The following is a 13,334-nucleotide window of genomic DNA, read 5'->3' on the forward strand; positions in this document are numbered from 1 at the left end:
GTATTTTGTTAATCGCTAATATTTCATATTTTGATTTTAAAATTCTAGTAATATGGATTTAGTGTAATATTTATTGTTACTTAGGTATTGTATTTATATATTACGTGTTTTAATCTTTTATTTTAATTTTATTATTTAAATATATAATATGTTTTATTTGAACTTATTTTAACATTCAAAATTGTTAAAAACTAGGGGTGGGCATTTCGGTTATTTTCTCAGTTCGGTTTGGTTAGTTCGGTTCTAGTATTTTTCCAACTGAAGTAAACCATAGTTAGTTTGGTTTGGTTTGTGTTCGGTTCGGTTTATATTCGGTTCGGTTTGTATTCAGTTCGGTTTGTATTCTTTTTGGTTTGTTGTTTTGGATCGGTTTAATTATATTCTTTTTAGTTTAATTTTTCTAAGAGAAATTATGTTTTAAAACATAAATTATGTAAACATAAACTATATGAACTAAATTCAATATAAAACTGAAACAAAAACCTTTAAAAAATCACAATAAGTATATAAAAATTAAAACAAATGAAAGTTATAAAAATTAAAACAAATGAAAGTTAACTAAAGTAAAAAAATAACAACATTATTAGTAATGTTTCTTATATCATTAAAATTAAAAAGCATGTAATAAATAAAATATTTTAAATCAAAACATTTTGATGATTACATATTAGGTTAGAAGAATATAAGTTAATGAATAAAAAATAAAAAATTTGTGGTTTGGTATTACAAATATTTTTAATTTAAATAATTACAAAAATACATCGATTTTTTGGTTCGGTTCGGCGAACCATTCGGGTTGGGAAAATCATCAACCAAATGGTTTGAAATAGACTTGGTTCGGTTTGAATTGGTTTCGGTTCGGTTGGTTCGGTTTGACTCGGTTCGGTTCAGTCTTTTTGCCTACCCCTAATTTATCCCACTTGAGATGCATGATATGCACTACTTGAACTACTTTTACTATTCGAAAACCTAATTTCTACTGCCTTTAGAAAGGTTAAATTCAGCTGTTTTTCACTTTTAATCATTCATCCATAAATATATTTCTAAATAACTTTTGTAAACTGAATTTTATTACAAGTCTATTATAAACTCAAACAAAAAAGTTTAAGGGTTTGATCAGTAGATGATCTTTGGTTTTCCGCTTTAGATATAGACCTTTTGTTTTGTTATAGGGGTTGATTGGTAGAGGATGTAATTTTGGATTTTTTGCTTTAAGATTTAAGCTGTAGTTTTTGTGGCTTTAGCTTTAAATTTTATTACCGTAGGTTTATTTCAAAGTTTAAAAAACACTAAACCTAAAGCTGTAGAAAAATTGATTTCTAGAGCCATTATATTTCTTTTTAAAAATTTTGGGCTCTAACTTTAGTTTTTATTAATAAAGCTTGATTGCTTTGATTTTATTGCTCTAAAGAGAATTATGGCTGTGTAAATCACTCACAGCCAACACCAATCACCTCGTAGTTGTATATTCTACTGACATAGATTTTTATAAATAACTTTCAAATCACTAAATATAATGCTATAGAAAATTGATTTTCAAAATCAATGTTTTTATTATTTTAACTTTTGGACTGTAGATTTAAATTTTTTTTCTAAAGAACGATTGGTAAATTAATGTGGGTGTAAAAAAAATGGTTATGGAAATCACTAACTTGAAAAAAAACAAAAGTGCTAGAAAAACTCAAAAAGCTCTTTTAACACTCCCTAAATGAATGTTGCCGGAATACACATGCTTCTGAATTGGCTTCTCAGAGTGACAACAAGATCTTCAAATACATCATTCATAGGCACGAAGTGTTAAATATGAATTAGAATAAATTCTGACTCGTTAATTAGAATAAATACACAACAGAGAAAATGACCAGAATTTATCAACACTTTGGGAGGCTCAAGAACCATCTAGCCGAGGGAGTAGCATTCGAGAAGTTCAAGAACCAGCTAGGTGAAATTGGCGGTAACAAAGCCCCACTAGAAGAAGAAGAAGTTGAGAGGGTAGTCCACACTTGAGCCCTCCCTCACGTACGTATCCTTATTCCATTTCCAAAAAAAAAACCAAACTCTAACTCTAACCTTTAGTGTCACAATGCTAATTTGGGTTTAACAATTAAAGCAATGAAGGAAGAATACCTTTGAGTGGAGGCCACCTGAGCAGCAAGTTCTTCCTCCCCGAGCCTCCTCAGTCCCTTACTCAAAACCTCTGCAACATACTCGTCTGCCTCCCACGACTCCGACCCCCACCCTCCCTCTCTCATCATCGCGTATATCCTCACCGCCGACTCCCTCCTCTCCGCTCCCATCACCGCCCTTATCAGCTTCGCCAAAGCCTTGTCGTTCTCGTAGCCTCCCTCAATCCCCTCCATTTCGCCGATGAGACTGTCTATCTCCTCGCGCTCTCCGTTTCTGGCGAGGGCGTTGACGACGTCCGCGCAGAGAGTGAGGTCCAGAGGAGGATACTCGGACCGGAGGGTGGAGAGAACGTGGACAGCGAGTGTGCAGTGGTCCTGACGGAGAAGCTCGCGGACAACGGCAAGGAGATCAGCCTTCAGGAGACGGCGGAGAGGAGGGAGGCTAAGGGAGAGGGAGCCGGTGCGATTGGCTCGCTTGAGGGACTGGATCGATTGGATGGCTTCAGAGCTAAGGATCCGACCTTTGAGAAGAGGTCCACGGTTGTCGCGTGGGCCGCATCGGATAGAAGAGAAGCATCTTCTAGGAACGGTGGCGCTACAGCTAAGGCTCGGTGGTTGAGGGAGGCTGAGAGAAGGGATGAACGAAAGAGAAATCGACATCTCTTTATTTTGGGCGGACCATTGAGAGGCCACTGTTAGCTATATACGTCGTTTCATTTTATAGGCCCATTTGCTTATCGACCGTTTCCCTACTCTTTTCATTTTTGTAGTGAGGCCTTTAAACTGATTTCTTTTGCGCCCTATTCGTTTTCTATCTACCCTGCCTGCGACTGATCGGGTATCTGGTCAATTTTAAAATATCCGGATCCGGATCCTTATCCAGCGGATCCATAATTTTACTATCCTTATCCGAATTAAAAAAATCAAAATATCTGGATCCGGATCCGGCTTTGACGGATCCGGCTTTGACGGATCCAACATTTTACTATCCGGATCCAGATTTGGCCCCTTCGGATTTTCGGATTGGATCCGGATCGGATCTCGGATCGAATCCGGATTTCAGATAAAAGTTTCAGGCTGGCGCTGCATATATATATGCAAATCCTAGGAAATTGTTTTATTTTTGACAGTTTTGAATGCAAAATAATAACATCTATAAAATCTACATATTTAAGATGAAAATTATATAGTTTAGATACAAATTTATATCTCAAAATATAATATACTTAAATACTTTTTAACTAGACGTTTCCATCTTACATATATTTGTTCGTACATTTATTATAAATATTTGATAACTTCTTCTTTATACTTTCAATCATGTTTATTTTCTCTAATTATTTTTCCTATCCTATTTCATCATCTTAAACATAAATAAGACTACGAAAACGTAACAACGTATCAAACATTTATACACAATAAAATAAAATAAGAAGGTAAATCTTCATTTTAACAATTTTATCTTTTCAAATTAGCAACATGCATAAAATTACGGAAAGAAATTGGAAAAAAAATTAAAAAAAAAAAAAAAAAAACAAGTAAAAATTAAATTAAAAACTAAAATGTTATGATAACTAATGAGAAAGGAAGCAGTTGAAATATTGATTTCTATTGTTTACTCGATAAATATATACATAGATTTATCTTACTATTCATATATTCTATTTTTGATGAAAGAAAATAGGTAAAGAAAATAAGAGGAGCTCAATAACTAGCATCTGAATGCATGTTGTACCCGAGATAAATATATAATAATATATTTAATTATTCATTAAAGTTATAGCGATTTTAGCCAACCTAATTTTTAACATAAGAGTTTAAAACGAGAAGGTGTTCAAAAAAAAAGTTTAAAACGAGAAAATCATTTCACAAATAAGATAACATTAATCTTTTTTGAAACACATTTTTGGAAAACTAAAAAAAAAATATTTTTTTGGTAAAAACAAGAAAACTACTTGCACAATAAAGCACTTATCAATAGGCACTTCCCCTCTATCTCGCGACCTAGAATTCCTTTAATGCCTTTGTGCAAACTGCAAAGTCCACCTCGTTTCAACATTGTTTAAACCCAACCAGATTAACTAAACTTTTATAATCATCTTTTTACTCTAATTATGCCGTCACTTTATCAATATTTGTAATTTTTAGCACAAAGTCATAGTCTTTCATCTAATTGTACTTGTATATATTTCCATAGAAGATTTAAAAAAAAACTCCCATATTATTTTTTCCTTTCAACATGATAGCACCTTTTAAACCATGTTTCTTGTAGACAATTATCTTCTTTACCTCCACTAATCAAACTTTTTTATAAATTTTATTTTATTTTCAAATTTTATTTTTGTAATTCGAAATACTTTTTGAAACTATTTTTCAAATTTTTATTTTCAAAATTTTAATATTTATTTTCTATTTTATAAATTTTAAAACTTAATCTCAAGTCTCCACCCTTTAACTATAAACTCTAAGGTTTGGATTAGTTAACCATAAGGGTATAAGTGTTTATTTACCTCTTTAATAAAATATTTTGGTCATTTTGATCTTTAGAGTCTATATTGGTGACAAAAATCTTTTTAGTGCTATCATAGGGTATTTCTCTTATTTGTATATATTATCGACAAGTTTTTTTGATATATTTGATCATTTTATTTATACATATACAATATTTTTTTGTTGTTATTATATAATTTCATTCCGATGGACTGGATCAATTTTTATTAAAAATTGTGGAACTAAACTATAATTAATATATCATGGGTTTCTCGGATTGGACATTAAACAAATTATGACACAAAAACCATATTTTCTTCCACCAAACACATTCTTTAAAAGAGTAAACAGTACTGTTTTCACAGTTGAATTATTTTGACATTTATCTTACATATGGTTTTGAAAGGTTTCAGATCAACCATCGAATTGATACATGTCATTTTAATGATGTTAGTCGTATGCTTAAGGAAAACTTACATTTTTGTAATTTAAAGTCATTTAAAAAAAAATTCAAAATATAACATATAAGAAAAAATCTAACATATAAGAAAAATATAACATATAAGATTTCTTCATTTTTATAATTTAAAGTCATATTGAAAAAATTAAAATATAACATATAAGGTTTTCTCATTTTTGTAATCTAAAGTCACTTTAAAAAAAATCAAAATATAACATATAAGAAAAAATCTAATTTTATTATATGGTTAATGTGATTTTTTAATTTTTTTAATAATATAAAATTAAACAAAAATGAAGAAGGATGCAAAAATTGTTATCAAATTTTTATTATTCATAGTCATTAATTGTCATATATATTTGTTAATCATAATAGGTAATTCCGTAGCTTTTATTTAAGGAAAAAAACTTCTTATATTTTGGGTTAATATAATATTTTTTAGCAATTGGATTTGGACCAACATTTTTCAATTGATTCTTAAGCTGCCACATATGATAAATTAACATCTTAATTAAGTGATACCTAAGCAGAGTTTCTTTTTAATTATACTACAAGAAAACATGTCATTTCCGACTGCAGGCTGCAACTGATTACGTAGTCACTAAATTTTACGACTTACGTCCGACTGTTTTGCGACTAAATTGCGACCACAAAGAAACAGTCGTTCGTCAGTCACATATTAACGATTGACTATTTCAGTCGCAAATGAGTCGTTACTTAACGACTGATTTGTGACAACAATGTTGTCGGTACGAATCAGTCGCAAATCAATCACAATATGTGCGACTATATTGGGACTGATATTCATGTTCATATATCAGTCGGTAAAAACTAGTACAAAACACGTGATTAAAGTTTTGTTGTTGGGATACCAAATTTTTACCAGACAGTCGTTAATTAGTCGCCTTTTCATTATTTACCCTAAATCTAATTCCCTAAACCATAATATGCTTTTAAACCTTCAATGGTCAAAAATGTGATGTCTAGCCTAAACCCTTTTTACAAATATTAAACTTTGTGATGAATATATTTGGTTTCTATTTTAGTTAGGGATTATGGTATGAGATTTAAATTTTAGAGATTGTGGTTTGAGATTAAAACCTTATAGTCAAGAAAATGTTAAAAATAAAACAATTTGGTTAATAAATTTAATTTTGTTAAAATGTTATATTAGACTATTAAAATGTATAAAAAGAGTTATTAAAAATATAACAACCTGGTTAGTAAATTATAATAGGTACAGAGCAAGCAGTCGCAAAACAATCACTAAATTATAACTAGCGACTGTTTTGTGACAACTTGTTGTTTGTAGTTGTAAAACAGTCGCTAATTAATGACTGTTTTGTGACTACTTACTCTATACCCTAAATTCTAATTTTAACATTTATACCCCAAACCCCAAATTCAAACCTATAGATAAACTATAAAATATTATATTTTCAATCTTATAATCAAATTAAACTTCAGACGAAATATTTGTTTTAAAAATGATATCAAAATATAATAATTGGATATAAACCTAGTATATACTATATTGCTGTTGTGAAATGTTGTTCTTTTACACATTCCCTTTGTTGTTATAGGATGAGAAGGTTTGTATCGTAGATCATAAACACACTCCTTATTTCAATAAATCATATATACAAATCTTTAACCTATATCATAATCATATAAACTCTAAATCATAAATCATACAACCAAAATATAACTACATTATATATATATACAAATCTTTAACCTAAACTCATACCATGAATCCAAACACACTCCTTATTTCCCTAAAACATAATAACTCTTCAAAACTAAACTCTTAGTTACTAAATTATAATTACTATAATTATAAACTCAAATTTTAATCTTTTTATCTTAAATCTTCAATTCAAACTCCATACTCTAAAAATACATTCAAACAAATTCTAAACACAAACATCATATATTCTCAAATCCAAAACATATACTTTCAATTAGTTAATCTTGAATTATAAACAAAATCATTAAATTGTTTTTGGTAAAAAAATCATTAATTTTTTTTTTTATGTTATACTTTTGTAACTATAGATATTTTATATGATATAAATAAAATATAAAAATCTTTAACACTCAAAACCCAAAGCCATATTTCCAAATTTAACAACTATTTCTATTTACAAATATTTTAAATCCATAATATAAAAGTAACGATTTGCTTTCAACAAGAAAATTTGTCAGAAAAAAAAAAAGTAAAAAAGATCTATCGATCCTCGGTAACACAAAGAATGGACTCTTATTGGTCAATACAACGAGGGTGAGGATAACATCTTTTTAATCTAAACCGTTAATATAACCTGATCTAATGGATACAATGTTGTACCATTTAATATTTTATTTTTTATTTTATTGACTTTCTCTGTAACCCTCTTTCTCTCTTCTTCTTCTCCGCTTTCGCTGAGTCCACTCTCTGCTCCTCCGCCATCCAGACTACTCTCTCGTCCTCTGACATCTATCACCTTTCTCCTCCTCCGCCGTAAATATTTGCCATCTTCCAGACTCATCTCTCCTCCTCGCCGTTCAGTCTTCTATCTTCTCCTCCGTTGTCATGTCTCTTCTCCGCTCCTTCACAGTTCAGGCTCGTCAAAGGTTCGTAGTGAAAGCGATATCTTATCCATCTCAGCACACCAACATCTCTAATTTTTGTTATGTCTTAAGTTTTTCACTTGTTAAATCTGAGCTTGAAACTTCTACAGGTATAATCATCCTGACACAAGCTTCACAGCTAATCAAAGCAAGAAGAAGAGGACGCAAATTTGGAAGCCGAGAAAGAAGAAGAAGAAGAAGGCGGGGGTGGATGCAATAGGCGGAACCGTAGGATGCGATGGACGGGGACGAGCTTGACGGGCCCAGAGGATGCAATGGACGGGACTAGCTTCACGGTGGTGGATGTGTTGTGTGGCGGTCATTCCGTCACCGCTTCCTGTGGAGTGACGATGATTATGTCACCGTCTCCGGTGGTGGCGTGGTGCACGGGAAATACAATATATATTTTTGTATATGTATTTCTTTGTATATTATAAATAATTAATAAAATTAATTTGGTTTTTTATATTTTTGTTTTTTTTTTGTTTCTTGCTACTATTTAGCGACTGCAATATTATGACCGAAAAGCAACTACGGTTTCTCGAGTCGCAAGAGCAGTAGCAAGTTAGGGGGCGACTGGTTTTCCCGCTACCACCCTCAAACGCAGCTTTTGCGGTTGGTAGCGGTTGTCGGCGGTTTGCAACAATCACTCAAATCGCTTTAAACCGCCTCAAACCGCTCCGAATCTCATAAATTCAAAAGCTGGCTCCAGCTAGCGTTTGCGGTTGCGGGCGGTTGCGGACCATTTTGCGACGGATTTACGACGGTTGATTTTTGCGACACAGTGATTTGTAACTACGTGTTTCGGTCGCAAATCAGTCGCAAAACGTAATTTTGTTACTGATTAACTACTAATGCCGTAGTCCTAAACTATATAAACTTAAATCATTGAGTTACTGATTAACTACTAGCTCAATGACATTGACATAATTAAATAATATATGTAAGTTGTGATGGATTGTTAGGGCAACCCCAACGATGAGAGCCCCTTCTATGATATCTATAAACAATATTGTGATGTAATTAATATATTTCATTAAGAATAAAAAGACTAAGCCAATGACAAAAGTACACCTGGAATATGAGAATCTAACAATGTTCTAAAATGTTTGATTCATGCGAAATCGGCCGATTCATACATTAACAGAAGACTGCGGTCCCGATTAGTACATAAACACGAATTATGTGCTAAAACATACATCAACATAAAATATATTCAAATTTCATACATGGACAAAGATATTTAGGTTTACTCATATATTAACCGTGTCTCCGTTAAATAAATGGTAACGGATGCTGACATGACATGGCTTTAACGGATGCTGACATGATTATAACATTTTATTTAATAAATAAAAAAATTAAAACAAATAATTTAATCTGTCGTTGGGGGCACCGAACCTGAGTTCAATCCTTAATGAATCATGCGTTCAGCATTGTGCCACAACAAGTTATTGATCGTATTATCTAGTGTGTCATACTTATATCTAATATATTTTGTTCATATATTTCTAATAATCTAGAAATAGTTCCACAATATATATATATATATATATATATCTATATATATATATATATAAATTCTCTGAAAATATGTTTATTTACCTAAATTATTGTTATTGTGTTCTAAAAAAAATTAAATTTTTTTTTAAAAAAAAGAAAAAGTATTTTCAAAATTTTAAAAGAAAATATGAAAAACAATTGAACAAAAATTTCTAAAAAATTATTATAAAAAATTTGAATTTGAAAACAGATAATTCAAAACTATTTTAAAAATATTTTTATTTTTATTATTTATTTAAATATAGAACTATATTTATTTATATTTAAATTATTTAAATAAATAAAAAAATATAAATTAAAACTAAAAAGTATTTTTGAATATATTTTTTCAAATTCAAACCTTTTATAATAATGTTTTGAATTTTTTTTTCAATTTTTCAAAAAATATATTTTCATATTTTCTTTTTAAATTTCGAAAATGCTTTTTGATTTTTAAAATTTTTATTTTGAAGTTTTGATTTTTTTAAGAACACAATAACAATAATTAAGGTAATTAAACACAATTACTTAGAATTTATATATTTGTACTTTTGTAGGACTAACTTTAGATAATTAGAAATATACGAAGATAACACATTAGATATAAATAAGACACAATAGATAAGATAACCTATAATCTGGTTTGACACAACGGTTCAGTGTTTGATTCATTATCTTTGGAACTCGGGTTCAATTCCACCCAAAAGCCACGTCAGCATCCGTTAAAGCCACATCAGCATCCGTTACTAGGGTTGGGTTCGCGGGTCAACCCGCCCCGCATGACCCGCCAACCCGCGGATCGACTCTATTTTTTAAACTCAAAATTCCGACCTGCATAACCCGCGAAAGAAAAATCGTAAACCCGCACCCGTTAAGATTGCGGGTAACCCGCGTGGCCCGCAGATAATATTAAATTTAATAAATAATTATTTTTATTATCAATTAATTACTTTTTATAATAAAAATTATACATTTATAATTTAAATTATATAATTTCATTAATTTATATATTTTTTACATATTTTTATTTTTATTTTTATTTATTTTTAAAAAAATTAAAAAAAAAATAATTTTTTTTTTATTTTGCGGGTCGGCGGGTACCCGCGACTCAAATTTCGTTGATCCGCACCCGCCCCGCTAAAAATTGACTCAACCCGCACCCGCACCCGCATGCTGAAATTTGTAAATCGATCGACCCGCACCCGCCCCGCGGCGGGTCAAACGGGGCGGGACCCGCGGGGAATGATCCAAATTCCCAGCTCTATCTGTTACCATTTGACTAACAGAGAGGCGGTCGATGTATGAAAAAACCTAAATATCATTGTTCTTGTATAAAATTTGAATATATTATGTGGTGATGTATGTTTTAGCACATGATACGTGTTTATGTATTGATCGGGACCGCGACATTCTGTTGATGTATGAATTGACGGATTTATACGAGATGTATTCTCTCTTCATATTTGATTACTTTTAATAAAATAACTAGGCTAAGACTTGCGACTTGCGCGGAATGAACATTATATATAAAATTATTTATGTATTATGTGTTTTACATATTATGAAATAATAAATATATATTGAATAATTAAAAATCAGTAACTATTACTTATATAATTAAATTGGTGCGAACATATAAATCAATTTTATCAATCAAAACAATATTTTTTTTCTATTTGATAGGATATATAATTAAATTAAAATGATATTCACATACATAGTATATGCTATAAAATTTAAAATTACTGATAACAAAATTTTCATTGTGTGACTAATAGTTTTAGCAATATATAATTAAAAAAAAAAATTAAGTTGTCAATGTTTGTTCAAAGTTTCTATCAAAAAAATTGGGGATTTTTCATGTTTATCACTTTGTTGTTACCATTATTTATGTTTACTATCATTAAAAAGACATTTTCAAAAATATTTTCTTCATTAAGAGGCAAAGAGGACTCCTATACTCTTACTATATATATATAATAAATAATTATTTAAATATACAAAAACATTTTTAAAAAAATCTTTATGTTTTCGAAATATAATTTTTTAAATTTTAACTTTTTATAATTATTTTTTCAATTTTTATTTTTGAAATTCAGAAATTATTTTTGAAACTATGTTTAAAAATTGAAAGTTTTCTAAGTATCTAATTATATATTTATTAGAACCCTAAACTCCACATTGGTAAAATCTTACCCCACCCCTCAACTCAAAACTCTAAATCTAGATTAGTTAACCCTACGGTTATAAATTTATTTTCCCACTTTAAAAGTGATGGTAAAAGTGGTTAAGGTAAACATGAAAACTGATATTATGAACGTGGTATTTTTAGTAATTTTCCAAAAAAATTGTTCAAAATAAATTTCAAAATTAAAATATTTATGTATTTTATATGGTATATAGTTTAATTTAAAACGATATATATATATATATATATATATATATATATATATATATCTTTTAATATTATAATTAATTAAATTAGACTTTTTAGTTATATGATTTTGTAATCATTTGTATTTTTTCATAACAAAATTTTTTAAACCATGGATCAAAAATTTAAAAAAATTTAACTGTGGATCACAAAATTTGAATGTAAAAATTATCATCACTAGGATAATTCTTAGAAGGGACATTTGCTAAAACCAACTCAAATATTCAAGTCAAACCTAAAAGTGTACTCCACTTTCAGTCAAATGCAAAACCAACTTAAAGGGGTAGTGAAAATACTATTTAACCCTTATGACCAAACAAAAAAACAAAAATGTATTTTACGTTTCTATCATTCGGAAGTCTACACGTAATAAAAGAAGTCTACCCTCTAATTTGATCTAGTAATTTAATTTTGAAAATGTATAAAAATAATTATTTTTAACTAATCATCAATATAATGGATACTATGAAGTATATAAATTAAAATTTCATATAATTGAACAAATTTGAAGAACATATACTAATTTAGTCATCATGTGTTAAACAATGTTCATAGTTTAGAAACAAAAGATTCTAACATGTTATGTCTTTTAGTGGTTGATTTCGTAGGGTTAGATTTTAGATTTTTTTTTTGTTTTATTAACTTAAATCTGCATATTAATGTTTAGTAGTTTATATTTTGTATAATTGAGACTTTTTGATTATCAAGCAAAACATTTAGGGTTTGAGATTTTTGGTTTAGGGTTTCGTAGACCTACAATAAAGTCTATTTAGCTGGAGACGTCATTTTTAGTCTATTTTATTGGTTTTTACAAAAAATCTTTAATTTTAAATTAAATTTACATACTTATGAATAAGAATGTTAAATCATATATTATAACTATTAAAAATAAATAAACAAATTTAGGAAATCATTTATTAATTTTTGTAAATAATAAAGGGAAAGAAAAAAAATCGTTGTAGACTTACAAAGAAGTCCACACATAAAATATAACCTAACCGAATTTAAACCGATATAATGTTAACCTAATCGAATTTAAACCAAACCTTTTTTAACCTAATCGAAGTATAATATGCTTTTCCTATTTTTATATTTTAATGATTCATAGTTTATGTTTTGTATATTTGGATATTTGAAACAATAATTGACATTTTTTTGATTATCAATCAAACATTTAGGTTTTGTAATTTGTGGTTTAGGATTTAGTAGACTTACGATAAAGTTTATTTCACTGTAGACGGCTTTTTCAGTCTACTTTTGTTGGTATTTACAAAAAAATAATATTATTTTTAAATTAAATTTTGTTATTTAAGATAAAAATTTGATATTTTATAGTTTAACTATTAAAAATAAAGAAAAAATTTAATAAATTATATATTAAAATTCTTAAAACAATAACTTATTAAAAGAATGAAGAAAAAAATTAAAGTTACATATTATTTTTTAAATAATAAAAGATAAGAAAACAAAAATTCTAGTAGACTTATAAATATGTCTACCAAACCGAAAATATTTTAATCAAAATAATTTAACTTAACCACAATTAAACCATAAAATTTTAACTTAACCGGATGTAGTACCCAACATATTAGAACATGATTATTAGGGGTTCTCAGGGTGGATTTCTTAGCGGAATATAAGAACCCGTCTCTTAACTTTTAACTAAAAA

At 28.9% G+C, this 13,334-nt stretch overlaps 1 protein-coding gene and 1 long non-coding RNA gene across 4 annotated transcripts; one reads left to right on the forward strand and one right to left on the reverse strand.

Moving 5' to 3' along the window:
• Positions 1-1,677: 1,677 nt before the first annotated feature.
• LOC106337056 lies at positions 1,678-2,831 on the reverse strand. Of its 3 annotated transcripts, none has more exons than XM_013776075.1 (2): positions 2,128-2,831; positions 1,678-2,059 (listed from the first exon to the last, which is right to left on the reverse strand). In XM_013776075.1, exons 1-2 carry the CDS (start codon positions 2,784-2,786, stop codon positions 1,969-1,971), a joined length of 750 nt encoding a protein of 249 aa, XP_013631529.1. In that variant the 5' UTR covers positions 2,787-2,831; the 3' UTR covers positions 1,678-1,968. The 3 variants fall into 3 exon arrangements, with proteins under 3 accessions (XP_013631529.1, XP_013631530.1, XP_013631531.1); XM_013776076.1 differs by having other exon boundaries at positions 1,678-2,034; positions 2,128-2,830; XM_013776077.1 differs by having other exon boundaries at positions 1,678-2,028; positions 2,128-2,823.
• Positions 2,832-7,453: 4,622 nt separating this feature from the next.
• On the forward strand, positions 7,454-8,155 carry LOC106340587. The gene is made up of 2 exons (XR_001269460.1): positions 7,454-7,692; positions 7,800-8,155. It is a non-coding gene; the product is annotated as an uncharacterized LOC106340587 (long non-coding RNA).
• Positions 8,156-13,334: the final 5,179 nt, after the last annotated feature.

Source organism: Brassica oleracea, chromosome C4 (genome assembly GCF_000695525.1).
Source record: "Brassica oleracea var. oleracea cultivar TO1000 chromosome C4, BOL, whole genome shotgun sequence".
NCBI classification, from domain to species: Eukaryota; Viridiplantae; Streptophyta; class Magnoliopsida; order Brassicales; family Brassicaceae; genus Brassica; species Brassica oleracea.

What these genes read in the sequence shown, in the direction of transcription:
- LOC106337056 (XM_013776075.1), bottom strand. Translation starts at nt 2,786, where the DNA reads ATGTCGATTTCTCTTTCGTTCATCCCTTCTCTCAGCCTCCCTCAACCA. An exon ending in CAGGTGGCCTCCACTCAAAG is followed by an intron (nt 2,060 to 2,127) that starts GTATTCTTCCTT and finishes GGTTAGAGTTAG; the next exon opens with AGTTTGGTTTTTTTTTTGGA.